We start from the raw sequence: 14,027 nt of genomic DNA on the forward strand, positions 1-14,027 counted from the left end.
TCTTCAAAGTGCCCTTTAGCCGACATTTACATTATTTATTCATGTGCTTGAGGAGTGTTGGTCTACATCAGAGGACTTAATTATGTCCAAGGAGGCCCAGTGATAAAGTCAAAGAACCCACTCACACAATAAAACAAACTACATGTATGGAATAAAAGGCTGCCTATTTATGTTTGACTTCCATGAATAGCTTATGAGGACTTTGCCATATTCTTTGTACTACAGAGCTACATGAATAATCAGTATAATGTTATACAGAAATGCAGGAGGACTGGACCTAAACTGTAAGGATATTGGCAATGTAACCTAGAGCAAAGCTATGGAGGTATGTAAAAAGAAAATAAGAAGCACCTTAAAATCCATTTAATAACTTAGAGGCAGCCACAAAATAGATTTTATATACAGATGCCCTGGTCTATCTGGTGGAGGTTAAGCTGTTTTATCACTATTGGGTGACAAATGCAAACTAGATGTCCAAAATATAAATAGTTGATTTATGCAATATATTTATTTATTTATTTATTTTTTAGGGAATTTTAGGGAACAGTCTAAAGGAAATGACCTTGCAGAAAGAAATCATCATTATACTTAAAATCTGTAAATATTGTACAGACAAATTACAAATGTAAATGTTCAACAATTGCTAATAATGCTTGGTAAAGAAAGTGCCTTATATCATGCGACTCGACACGCAAAACAGCAGTGTCGTGTCATTACGTCCACTGTAATTGCTGGGCCTTAGAGCAAGTGAATGGTACAAGAAAGAAAATATAGCGCCACATACACACCATTGTTGGGTTTCATCATGCTGACAGCTTAGAGCAAGGAGAAATAATTAAGGATCTGATCCACGGTGACCTGCATTCGATGGACCTCTTCAGACCATTTGGGGGCAGGGAGAGGGCACACTCCCACTAATACAGGTACGGAGGGAGGTGGACTGGGAAAAATGACATTTCAGAAAACTGAAAAAATAACAATAAATACTGTAACAAAACATGAGACAAAGACTCCTTTTACATGACATTGGCAGCAAAGATTATAATAGCAGCAATTTTAGTTATTAATAAAAAGGCTCTTTTGTAATTTCTTTTTTTTAAAGTCAATAACAACGTGCACAAACAGCTTTAGGCCATCAAACCTTTATTATTCACCAGAAATAATGTCAAATATATAAAAATTTTGACAAAAAGAATAGCCATAACAAAACAAATTTTCTTTTAACAACAACAAAAAAAAAATGTTCCCCTGAATTAGTTATTTTTTCCTCTGATGAATTATACAATCAGATAACAACAAATTTATTCAAGAGACACAAAAGTAAACATGAAAATATGTCCATTGTCTCTTCCACTGTCTGGCCCTGCAGAGCCCTGCACTTCAGACAGTAGCAAGTCTGCCTGCTTAAGTCTTGCCTGTATGAAGGGACTTAGAGGAGGGGCCTTATTGATCGTCTTCTATGAGTGAAGTCCAGGCATTAGTTCCAGCAGGGTGAGTAGACAGCTGTCTGTGAGCCACTCTACTGGGCCTACATAGCAGGGCTGAGTGGAGCTGGGATGTGCACTTTTGATTTTGATCTCCCCAACATCACTTCTATTGACCGACGCACTGTCCTGTGCTTTACTTGCTGAGAGAAGCACTTGCCGAGGCCTAGCTGGAAGCCCGGACACAAGCCACCATTGCATTATCCGGGTTGCTGTTGACAAGCTTGGGATGATGAATCTTCCATGGTCTGTTGAGGTCTAGCCCTAATCACTGCTGTCATCTACTGGCAACTGCCGTATCCACTGACCATGGCAATCACAAGTCGGGTTATCGTGGTACACAGGGCTGAGAATCCTACTGTTTGTTATCAAGGTATATATGGGTGGACTAGGCTGTCCAAAGTTACACAAAGGTCAATTTGGACTGAGAGTAGCCCACTTTTCTATCTGTGCTCAATTCTCTCACACATTTTTAAAAGATCAGAAAGTTGTCCCTGTCCTTTAAATAAGTTGCATAAGATGTGCCAGTTCACATTATCATTACTGTTCAAATTTGTTTTTGACCATGTTGGAATCTGAACGCCCACTGTCTGTCTACACATCAATTCATCATCAAAGTTTGGTTAGTTGGTCTTTGTGTGCAGACTCAACCTTGACCATGAGCACCTGTCAACACTATGCAGTTATATATATACAATAATTTGTGGCAGCCCAGTTGTCTTAACCTTATTTATTAAAGATTTATATTATGAGGGGCTTACCACAATATCTTGTGGCACAGGTGTGCATGCTCCTTTCCTCACTGAGGCTAAGAAGGAAAAATATTGACACATACTGCTGTCCTACAAAGTAGCACCTGTGCATGAATCCAAAGAGAAAGCACATTGATCCATTATTATTCACTGTTCTTTCACAAATAATGGTATCGTTTCAACTAAAACATGACAATTCTGAAAATGCAAGGCCTGTTATGGACACAAACAGATGGTAAGTGCTGCCATCTAGTGGCTAATACAAGGATTGCAATTACAAAGAGGCCTTAAAATGCTTCCGAATTTGCCTTCTTCAAAGTTAGTATGCTACATACTATACAGCCCAATGAGTCTCTTTGTGCCCACCATTACTGTATGCCATCACTCTCCTCCTACCGGCAAGGGTTGCTCTCAGTAGCCTTTGGCCCTCCTCGTAGTCATCCTGGTCCACACTGATCAGCAGGCGGACTCCCTCTGTGCCTGCTGCCATCCTCAAGGAGTCAGTGATGAAGACTCCCTTCAGGGCCTCCAGCAGATCTCCGCTCAGGTAGTCACTCCAAAAGGCCTCGAGGTTGTCCAGCTCTGTGAACTTGATGTCACAGACAACGGAACCAAGGTCTCTGGCACGAAGCAGCGAGTTGGCTTGGCTGAACAACTCAAACTGCCGCTCCAGGGGCTGCTGCTTGTCCGAGGAGACGCCATTGCGGAGTGCCGACTCATGTTCCAGGTACTCGGCCCTGACCCGCAGGCGGATATCTGATAATGGAAGACAGAGGAGGAAGCAGTGGTGGAAAGTAGGGGTGACAGTGTAATAGGGAGGGGTGAAATAATGGGAAGAAAGTGAATAATGACACAGTGAGGAAAGGGGGGAGGAAAGAGAAAAAGAAAGTAGTAAAGAGTGAGGAAAGATGAAGGAAATGTTACGGGAAAAGTTCAAAGAACAGGCAATTGGAAAGGCCCACATAAAAGACAGAAAAGGAGGGGTCATGAAGTCAAAACAAAGGGAAGAGAAACGGGGACAAGACAAAATCATAAGCAGCTCACTTAGCTTAACTGCATTACATTAAGAACAGTTGTTGTTTTGTTTTTTTTTTATAAAAAGTTTGGAGAATAAAGTTCCCAAAGGGGGAAATTCGCCCAGTAGACTGATTAATAAATAGAGAGGAATTTGCACACTGAAATATTTATATACGTCTTAAAAAGGCCCGACAAAAGAACAAATATTTTAAAAAAAGGTGTAGGGGGGCAGAGCAGGCTGTTATTTGTTACATAAGGTTGTGGAACCTGGACGAACCCAACTGTGTGCATCGTTTGTGCTAAATACTGCTGCAACCGTCAAGTTTGTTTTGGTGAAAATGAATTTGACGTTTTGGAGCATCATGAGAAACACTTGGAAATTAGACCAGTGGCATGGTTCCTTTTCACCCCAGGCAATTCAATCACTGCAAGTGTCGACTGTTAACTAGATGACTGCCAGTAATCAGAAGAGACTGATGCATGAGAATTTTCAGTGTGACGCCCTCTATGGTCTACATAAATCATGACTATAGAGTCCATGTAATGAATATATTAGAGCAAATGTCCTGGTGGAATAAATGACAGCAACTTAGCAGTATCAAGCCCTGGTGTGGCGTTTTGCTCCAGCCCAGTGCGTAGAAACACCAGATTCATTTTGATCAACACGTTAAACGCTGAGAACAGATGCTGGAGTTCCGTAGTAACAGGATTGGCAGTCATGCAACAGCACAGCGAGAAAGATCAGAGGATACATACTGTACTGAGCAAGAGCATGGCTGAGATCGTCCCCCGTGTCATTATTCCAGAGCTTCAAGTGGAAACCAGCGGCTGATGACTTTTGCTGCAACAAAGATCCATCTCTCCCACTCAGACCCCTTAAGTAGAGGTGTGAACAGTGTTCAACTACCAATTACATCCATTTTTTGAGAAACAGTCTCATCAATGTCTCATTGCAAAAGGTATGTAGAAACCTTTTTTCGAGCAGTTTCAAAGCGCTAATTGCATCTTTGTGTATGCAAAACCCAGCCCAACCAAAATCTCTTTGCTGCTCTCCAAAGTTTTTTTATTTTTTATTTTTATTAAATAGACTCATAAGAAATAAGGAAACAAAACAACTTAAGGGCTGCACCCAAAATAAATAATGTATTTGTAAAATGTTAACATGATGGGAAGACAAAGGCCAATTAAATCATTACAAGAGAGCACCAAGGACCCGACTTGAAAACATCAAGATTTAGTTAACTAAACACTAGCTATGATTCCACTGATAAATGTTTCACCTCAAGAGTCACGTTTACCCTCTTTCCATTCATATTTTGTTTGGGGCTACGGGGAATGGTGCAAGACTCAAGAGGGACAAAGTTTGGAAAATGCCAACATTAGAAATGCAAATGTTGAATTAAGGCATTGATTTTGCATGTCTTAACATTTGTAGGAGAGCAATAACCAAACACTGGCTTTTGCATTCATGCTTCACAAAGCTGTAATTAGATTACTATAAAACAGAGGACTGGATCAAAGGGGACACTTAATCAATAAGGGTTAAGAAATGTTTAAAATATGCAGGTTTGGAAAGAAGATCCAATTGGGAGCCCACTTGGAGATCATTTAATTTACACTTTAGTTTGCTCACAAGAAAACGAAGGCAAAATGTGTTTCTTCAAGAAGGCATTATGGTACAAGACATTTTACAGGAATAAGACATTTAATTGTGTTTTGACAAATTATGAAAGGCTGTGTCAATCACAATGTTTTTAATAACTGATATTCGTTTGTCAGGTCAATCAATTGACAACACATACAGATGCAGGTTTTATACATTATGGTTAGAAAACTCTGTCATACCACAGATCATGACTGTCTTCAGAGAACGTAAAGTGCCAATACCAAGTATTCATTCCCCCTTTCTTTCATGTTTTATTGTTTTACAATAATTAACAGTGGACTGCTGACAGCCAGTTATGTCGATTTCAAGGTAAAAAAAAAAAACTGCACCATTACAAACACTACAAACAAAAAGCTTGATTGGTCTATCAAAAGGTATTGTTCAGGGGAAGTTTAAAAAGGAAAAAGATTTTCCTAGCAGCATTTGTTTGTTATTCAAGTTTCTTTAACGCTGATATTTTCCTCTTATGTTACCATGTAAAGCACATTTGAGTACCCTTTAAAATGCAATATAAAATAAATGTATTATATTATTATCTACCATAAAAAATGCTAATACTGAGAGTTAGTACAATCACTACGTAGTGGAAAAAAAGCCATCTCGAGGCCTATGAAAACTGAGCTGAGATGGGAGGAACTGTGCAGAGAAACCCAGAATTGGGTAAAAAACAAAAACAATTACAAGATATCTCTGAATTAAAAGTCAAAGGTGGTTTTATGTTCTGACAAAGCCAAAACTGTTTTCGAACTTTTCCTGTATATCTGGCATTGGCCAATCATCACTCAGCTACAGAAATATACTATCCCCACTATAAAGTGTGGTGGTGGCAGCACCATGCTATAGTTCTCTGCAGCAGGCCCTGTATTGCTTTAGATGGCAGAGGGTAAATTGAATGCAGCAAAATACAGAGAAATCCTGGAGGAAAAACATGCTGCAGTCTGCAACTGTGATGGATTTATTTTTCAGCACACTAACCTATGGATCTGTGCAGATTTGAAGTCTTTATCTGTGTCAAAAATGCATCCACTGATGTTGTGATTAAATGTTGCAAAACAATAAAACATAAATATGTCCACAGTGGGGAGGGGTGGTGAAAATATTTCATTGTATAATCATCAGCAGTGGCAGGATGTTTTTAAGCGTTTCAGCATTCTGATTGATGACAAAATGTCAAATAGGGCATTGATCTTCAAAGATCATCTAACTTTCTGCACTTCAGTATGGACTCTGAAATATTAAGTTAAAGCGTTAACAGTTCCAACCTTTTGGATCATTACGCTGTGTGAGGGCTGTGGCTATGATAAACACCTGCCCTTCACGCAATTACTGTATTTATGGATGGCCTCCATTTCTGCCTTCTCATTTCATACTGAGCAGGATGGCAGCAGAGATAGGGGCAGTGAGGAGAAGGCCATTTAAAACCACAGGAACACAATGATAGTCATTTTGTTAGGGTTACAGAGCACTTCACGCTTCATCAGACACAGAGACATCCACTTAGACAGGACATTAGGAAGCACAGCTTTCATTTTCTCACTTTAAACACCAAGCCAGTTTGGCTTCCTCCATCTCACCCCACCAAAAAAAAAAGAAGGAAAAAAAAAAAAGTTTAAGTACCCATTTACGAGGAGTCACTTGGCACGGAGAGCTTCAACTCTTTATCGATCCGTTTTTCTGCTGAATGACTGACCAAGAGAGTGGAGAGTTAGGGGAGTACTGAGAGACGGGCAGACAGAACTCTCTCTTTTCCCCATAGACAAAAATCACTCTCTGTACCATTTTGCGTAGTTTGAGCATTTAGTGTTCGTTCTCTCCCTCTCATTGTTTGTAAGGATACTGTTTTCCTGACACACAGGTTGGTCTGTTTAGAACTGCGAACACAGAGAAAGGAGAGAAAGAGAGAAAGAGACAAGCACAAGTGGGTTGGATGTCTGTCGACTGGGTTGATTTTTTTTTTTCTTTTTCAACATCAAGCATCAGCACAGCACTCTTCTTAGTTGTAATGAGGGCAGTAGTTCGTACTGACAAGTTAATCAGCTCAGAAATGCTTTTACTGTAGCTCTACAATATTACATGGTAGTGTCTAAGTGGGATGCTTGGGACTACTCTTACCTTGACCAATCCCTTTACCCTCACCTTCACCAACCCATTATTTTAAGCTCCAACTAAACATTAATCAGATAGTCAGTAAAGGCCATCACAAGCACCCCATTTAGATAGCACAAGACCACTACTGAGCTTAAAAGGTACAAACACCTTATGGGCATTTGTAACAGCAGCCGTCATTGTCAGAGCATAATTGAGACACTTCACTGAAAATGATCTGAGAGATGAATCATGACAAGGAAGAGTATTTGAGGTCTCTTTAAATGCTAGGGGCCAGCATTGGACTGAACCGCCCTATCTATCTCTGCTCCCTCTTGACAAACGCACACCAAAGGCTCACACGGGGCACAGAGATAAGATACAGCAGGAGCTTCCTTCAGCAGAGCATTGTTGGGTTATTTTCCTCAGAACTGCGTGAGTAAAGGTTACACTGGCATTTTTTTAACAGCCGTTTGTTGGCAGCCATTTTAGATTCTCTGAAATTGAACACATGGCTAGTCCATATGACAGATGAGTATCCAAATTAGTGGGGGGTTTTTTAGAACTCCAGATGTGGCTTACATGAAGTTTTGCTTAGCCTGTATGACTTGAATTTAGTGAAGACAGATGTTTACAACCACCTGTAATGAAGATAGTGTGAAGAGAAAGGATTACTCCAAAAGGTTTCCCCACATGCAGTGATAACTGGCACTTTCACAAACATGCCCAACATATTTCTGTTTTGTCTTTAACTCTTAAGTGTCTTTCGGTAAGAGCCCAACCTTAAACATGAAGCCAATTCAAACATTACCCACAGCTACAAAACCAACAGACTGTTGTCTCCTTGCTTGGATTACATAACAAATATACCATTAACTTTTTATTGATGTAAATATTATCAGACAGACAGTAAATGTTTCTACTCTTGTAACTTTAAGCACAGACAAAGCTCCTGTTGACTTTCAAACATTTGTATCTTGCACAGTCTCTTAACAGAACGTGCACACTCCACCTATTACTGTGGGCAGACTTCAGATCACATTCATTATGCTTGCATTTGCACATTTTAGCAGTTAGCTGCTGCTGTTTGAGTCTTGTGAGACCCTTAACCTGGCTTAGCAGCAATATGAATGAGCAAATTGTTGAATCTCAGTTGATTGTTTTTGCATTTAAGACTTATTTTCTCTTTCTATATAAGATAGCACAATACTAATAATGCAATGTTGTGTTTATGTTTTCATATGACTGCACAACTATAAAAGTGTTTCGATCTAGAGTCTCAAATACTAACTGGGTAATAAAAAAGGCACACAATTATTGCTGGGCTTTCATTAAATTATTTTATCATGCAGTGGTCTGCCAACATTGTGTCAATGTTAGGGCTATCGTTTTAAAAATTATGATCACAGCAACCTTAAAATGAGACCAATAGAGTACTTCATTTAATACCTGGTGGTGAAGTTACTATTGGCCTTGCAAACGTGGGGCAGCTGTCCACGATGAAGCATTCCCTATGCTTGATTAGGTGGTATTATCGTGTTACTGGTATTCTTGAAATAATCCTCAGTTTTCAATGATAATGTAATTTGGTCAGGTATGGGCACTGGGTTATTTCAGTCGATCCTTTAACTTCCTGTACTGTGCATTCAAAACATAAACACAGTTCGTTGGCCATGTTTGTGAAAGTGTTTCAGGGTTTTAATCTGCAGAGAATGAAGTAGTTTAAAATACACTTTGTCTACATAGATCCCCATTACCATGATTTTAGTGAGATCAAAAAATGTTTTAAGTTGTCCAGAGATTTTTGTTGCTGAAAACATTTTGGAAATATATAAGGCTTACTGCTGAGGACTCAGTTCTGTAAAACACTGACACCAACAACCCTTGTCAGAAATAGATAAATCAGGAATCTCAAACAGAATATTTTCTCAGCCACAGTGCACAACACTAAAGAACATCACAGGATGATATTTTAAAAGAGCAAATTACGTGTCCTGAGGGGGGATAGGGTAGGGTAGGGGGCAGCTACATTATGATACACAATCATCGAATACAGAGCAAAGTGGCTACACCAACCCCTGTTGTAACAAGGGGGAAAGCCTCTTTTACCTTAGGCATCGGCCCAGACTTGTGAGAGAGCGCATGACTGAGTTGATCACGTACACTGCAGTATGTATGGACTGAAAGGAGTGACAGACTTTTTTGTTTTGTTCCTCAGTCTCCCCCTCTGTCTCCATGATCCATTGTGTCTTAGGTTACTCGCTCTGAGTCACAATCCTGAGTCAACCTGGTGGAATCAAATGTGGAGTCAAGACAGCAATATGTTTATAGTCACAGGCACATCACTCATTCTGTATAGCTAAGAAGGGCTGTCTTCATTGCTAGATGATTTGTTTGTTTTTTTTAAATCGAGTCAGAATTATCAGTCTGTGTTGTAATAAGTACTTCTCCAACAGGCAACGATGGACATTCAAAAGAAATGTTTGAGAAGGTCCGCATGAATGATTAAGCACAAAGGGCAACTGATGTTAGTGTTGTCTGAATCTTGTTGTGCTGAGAGAAACTAGCACTGATTGGGTAAAAGGCAGGCAATAGTGGAAATGTGGAGCAGGACATTGATAATAGATTAAATAGTGCAGCTTTCCAGTGGGGTTAGTCTGTTTTGGACAACTGCTCAAATCATTTTTTCCAGGAAAGAAATGTGAGTTTTGACAGTTGACTCGTGACAACCTTGTATCAAGCTTGACAATAAAGCAGAACAAGGGCTGCATCTAGTGATGACTGGACAACTTCCTTCAAAAAGAGTAGACAGAAGAACAGGAGACAACCTAACAGCCTGCGCTCTTATCAACAGCAGCAGACAGTCCGGTGGGTTAGAGAAAAGGTAAAATGGGGAGAAAAGAATGTGCGGTGGAGAAATGGATAGGGCAGAAAAATCTCCCTGATGTTGCATGTTCAATTAAGACAGTTAGGAGATACTGTAAGTCGAAACATAACAAGAGCATGACAATGAAAGTACCATGAGAAGCAGCTTGAGTAATGAAGGCGATGTCAGTCAACTGAAAGGGAAGTGCAAGCAATTTCTTTTCTGTCCAACAGTTGAATCAATTGTTGTGGGCCATTTTTTGCTGAAGTTGTAGATCAGACAGAGCCCTTGAATTTTTGATGCGTTTGAGATGTAAAGTCAGCATCTGCTACACAGACAGTGAATAAAGGTGTTGACTTTCTGGTGCTGTGAGACACAAAATTAACTTGTCCGACCAAAGCATCGTTCTAGTATCATAAATAAATAAGTTTAAGTAAGTAACACAAGTGCTGATACTGTATTCAACAATAAAGGTACCACAGACTTGGCCTATGTAGCAGAGACAGCTTTTATACCCATGTGATATCACCAAATTTATAGTCAAGTCCTGGCTTCAGTGAATGTGCAGTTCAAGTGCATTTTAACAGTTAAAGCATGCTGACATTTTGCAGGCAAACTCTCCTGTTTAACAGTGTTTGTGTAGCTAGTGTAGTGTATAACTGCAGCGTTGGTGATATGTCAAACTTTCACCCTGCTCCTTCTTTACAAAAGAGTGAATAAGTACAATTTTAACTGTACAAGTGTTGCTTTGTAATGCAAACTGTCACAAAGAGTAAAAAAAAAAAAAACATTGGATGTGTAAGGTTTCTGTGCCTCAAGGCTTTTTGTGATGGTGGTTTGAAAGGATGAAAATTTTAAAAAATGCGAAATTCAGACTTGGTATGCAAACTCCTTAACCTAAGAGGAGTTTCAGCATAGTTAAAACACATCAGAATTAGCGGGGGTTCAGACAGGATCAGGCACCGCAGCAAAAACGTAGGTCTTTCATTTACCGGTAATTTTAAGTGGGGGTCATGTGTTTCCGCACCGGCAGACAGACATAGAGTAACAATAACAGAGAGCGAGCGCCGGCCTCGATAAAGCTGTTAATCAGAGAAATAAAAAGTTATTTCTCTGATAGTTTCATGGTGGTTACATTCAGCATCACATCTCAACCCCCTCACCTCCCCCACCACTGGACAACTCTGCTACGAGTTGCCACAATCCCTGATCCTGTCTGAATGCACGCTTAAGTAGAAAAAAAATGGAAGATGTGGTTATTCAGAGGACGATGGATGAATAGGAAGTGAATTTGGAGATTCTGTATTAATAGAAAGAAAATAGTGTGATGAAGTTAAGGGGGAAGGTGATGAAAAGCTGAAACCAAAACAGGTTAAGAATGCAGGGCTGCACTTACTGCAAGACACTTTGTGTGGTGGTTGTGGTGGAGGCAGCGGCTGCCCTGGTCTGCTTGTTTTCTTGGGTTTGCGACTCCAGCCATTTCCCCTCTTCTTCCTTCTCCTCCTAGTTGGTGGCCCAGGCATAGGAGGGTAAAAACCTGACAGAACATGCTTGGAATTAGTTTGTGGAAATAGAAATAAGATATGGACATGGCTGGGATTTTTGTCCTGTTATAGTTCCATTTCCCTGTCTGTCCCATTTCTTTTAATTCTTCCATGTTTATCTGTTTGCTCCCCCTCCTAATTTTGAGCTGTGGTAAACAACACAACAGAAGGACAGAACATGTTGCAAGCTGTAGGAATTCATAAACACTGACTTGGACAGTCTGTCTGCTTTGGATGACAAACAGGTTTGTAAGAACAATGTAGCCCATACTTAAAATGAGCCACTTACCAGTTCTGAATTGCTGTGCGAAAAATGGAGGCGTCATTTCTGTCCTTCTGTAGGTATGTTGCATGCCAGAGGCGCACACCAGCTGGATGTTCTCTATTCCATAACTGTGTTCAATTCTCTCTGGAGATACTGAAAAGCATAAACACAGGTTCATTCGTAATCATTATGTTATGACCATTAAGACAAGAATCCAGGCTGATATTTGGCAACAGCCAAAGCACTCATAATCTGCACATAATTTCAAAATCTGATAATGAAAACCCTGTGATTCATCCTCACCTGTCCTCCTTTTCTTGCGGGACACTAAAGGCAGCAGGTCATGACGAGTGAGGACTCTCAGTAATTGCAGTAGTGGCTCCAGGTTGCCATCACTGAGGTAACCTCTCCTTTCCAGCTCTAACAACAGCTCAAGGCCATTCGTGGGCTTACATGAGGCCACTAAATGATCGTGGGAACTCTGAGGCTTTATCCGCCTCCACGCCTTTACCAACTCAGAACTTGGTGAGATGCCCAAATCATCTGGATCGCCTACATGGGGCGTAACCGTCCAGCAAGTTGGATCAAGAGGGTGTGGTGCGGGACATGTTTCGTTCAGAAGGAACGACAACACATCAATGTCAGTCTCTGTCAGCTGAGAACCAACTATTTCAAAGACCTCATGGAGGGATAACATCCCATAGTAGTTTAGGCACTCTGTTTCATCCCAGTAAAGTGAGTCCCTGAGTGGGTAACCTGGGTGATGCACTGCAGCCATGGGTCTGCCTATAGCCCCACTCCACCTTCCCACCTGTGTAAAGACTGTTTAGGATTAAAAACAAAAAACACAAATATATTATTGTTTTTTTAAATAAAAACACAGATAAACATTACATTTAACAGACATATAATAGCATCACAGCAGCATATGATTCTAATGTGTTGTGTATTTGCCATTAATAAGAATAATCTGTTTTTACCTGGAGAGCCCTATAAAACACAGGTTTGTGTAACTTAATTATATTCCGTATAAATCGTTGTTTAAATCATACGTGGCATTAAAAAGCTTGATAACAACACGTCTGAACAAATGGCAGACAACGAAGCCACACTGCACATAACCCAGCGGTCAGCAAACACATTTACACACCGACATTTCCGCGTTATGCCCGTTTCAGCAAGCTCAGCAGTCCTACCTGTTTTCGGTGTCAGCCCGACGCTGTCTTCAAAGGTGTCTGCTTGTGAACGTGTTTGTGTTGGCGACTTTCTACAAACGCCAAAAGTGTCGAGGCGTTTCTCAGGCGTCCATCATAAGCAACCGGTGGAGCAAATTATCCCCTTTGGCACTTTACGTAATCACGTTTCTCTGAAGGGAGGAGGAGGAGGAGGAGGGGGCGGAACAATCATAAAAACAAAGCACATCAAACAGCTGTTTAGCTATAAACACACAAAGTCAAACAGTAAGCGGTAAAATGACTGTATGTGACACATTATGCTCATTGAGGACGGTGCATTTGCGAATAACGGACATTAACTGACATTACGTGCTCGCTAACAACGTTTTTAGCTAATGTTAGCCCGTACACTGGCCTTTATAAAAGACGGGACCCTGAATGGTATCGACGGTATTTCGAAAACAAACAAACGAGTTACACAAAAGTGTTTGTTTATTTCCATAAAGAGGTATTTTAAACGTAAACAGACCGTACCTGGCAACTCACGCTCCTCTTGTATCAGCCTCGTCCTCGCACGACTGACAGCAACACAATAACATACAGACTCTGGCCAATCACAGCCCTCCGCCTGCTCGGTGACGTCACCGGTCACGTTTCAATCCCACTGATCTGGAGTCAGTTCGTAAAGGAAATAACACCTAGAGGAAAAATACATTTAAAAAATACTACATAACATACACCCATCTAAAGCATATATATATCAAAATTCCTTGGCATTGATAACAAATGTACCCTTTGTAAATGTAATTCATTTATTTTATGGTTGCCCATATAGTAGCACATTTTGGAAAGAACTTGAGAACTATATATTGTGTAAAACAAAACATAAAATCAGCACTGAGGTAAAATACTTATTTTGAATACAAAAGAAAAGAAACTATGTATTATTGTCAACCTTTCACATCCATAAATGTAAATTTCAAGATCCATCACCATCATTTAATAATCTATTATTTTAAGTCTCTTAAGTTAATTACTAATAAAAAATCTATATCTATAATGAATATTCATGCAGATATTTTCAACCAGTAACCCGTCACAACAGTTATAACTAGAACTTTATTTACATGTAAGATTACAAAGTCTGGCACATCTAAGTTTTATTTCTGCATT

At 40.0% G+C, this 14,027-nt stretch overlaps 1 protein-coding gene across 4 annotated transcripts; it reads right to left on the reverse strand.

Moving 5' to 3' along the window:
- Nucleotides 1–1,127: 1,127 nt before the first annotated feature.
- dedd1 (death effector domain-containing 1) lies at nucleotides 1,128–13,510 on the reverse strand. Of its 4 annotated transcripts, none has more exons than XM_027289733.1 (7): nucleotides 13,389–13,510; nucleotides 12,876–13,045; nucleotides 11,983–12,501; nucleotides 11,704–11,832; nucleotides 11,267–11,407; nucleotides 2,633–2,992; nucleotides 1,128–2,340 (listed from the first exon to the last, which is right to left on the reverse strand). In XM_027289733.1, exons 3-7 carry the CDS (start codon nucleotides 12,455–12,457, stop codon nucleotides 2,327–2,329), a joined length of 1,119 nt encoding a protein of 372 aa, XP_027145534.1. In that variant the 5' UTR covers nucleotides 12,458–12,501; nucleotides 12,876–13,045; nucleotides 13,389–13,510; the 3' UTR covers nucleotides 1,128–2,326. The 4 variants fall into 4 exon arrangements, with proteins under 4 accessions (XP_027145534.1, XP_027145533.1, XP_010733338.2 ...); XM_027289732.1 differs by having other exon boundaries at nucleotides 2,603–2,992; XM_010735036.3 differs by having other exon boundaries at nucleotides 1,128–2,992.
- Nucleotides 13,511–14,027: the final 517 nt, after the last annotated feature.

Source organism: Larimichthys crocea, chromosome XVI (assembly GCF_000972845.2).
Source record: "Larimichthys crocea isolate SSNF chromosome XVI, L_crocea_2.0, whole genome shotgun sequence".
Lineage (NCBI taxonomy): Eukaryota > Metazoa > Chordata > Actinopteri > Sciaenidae > Larimichthys > Larimichthys crocea.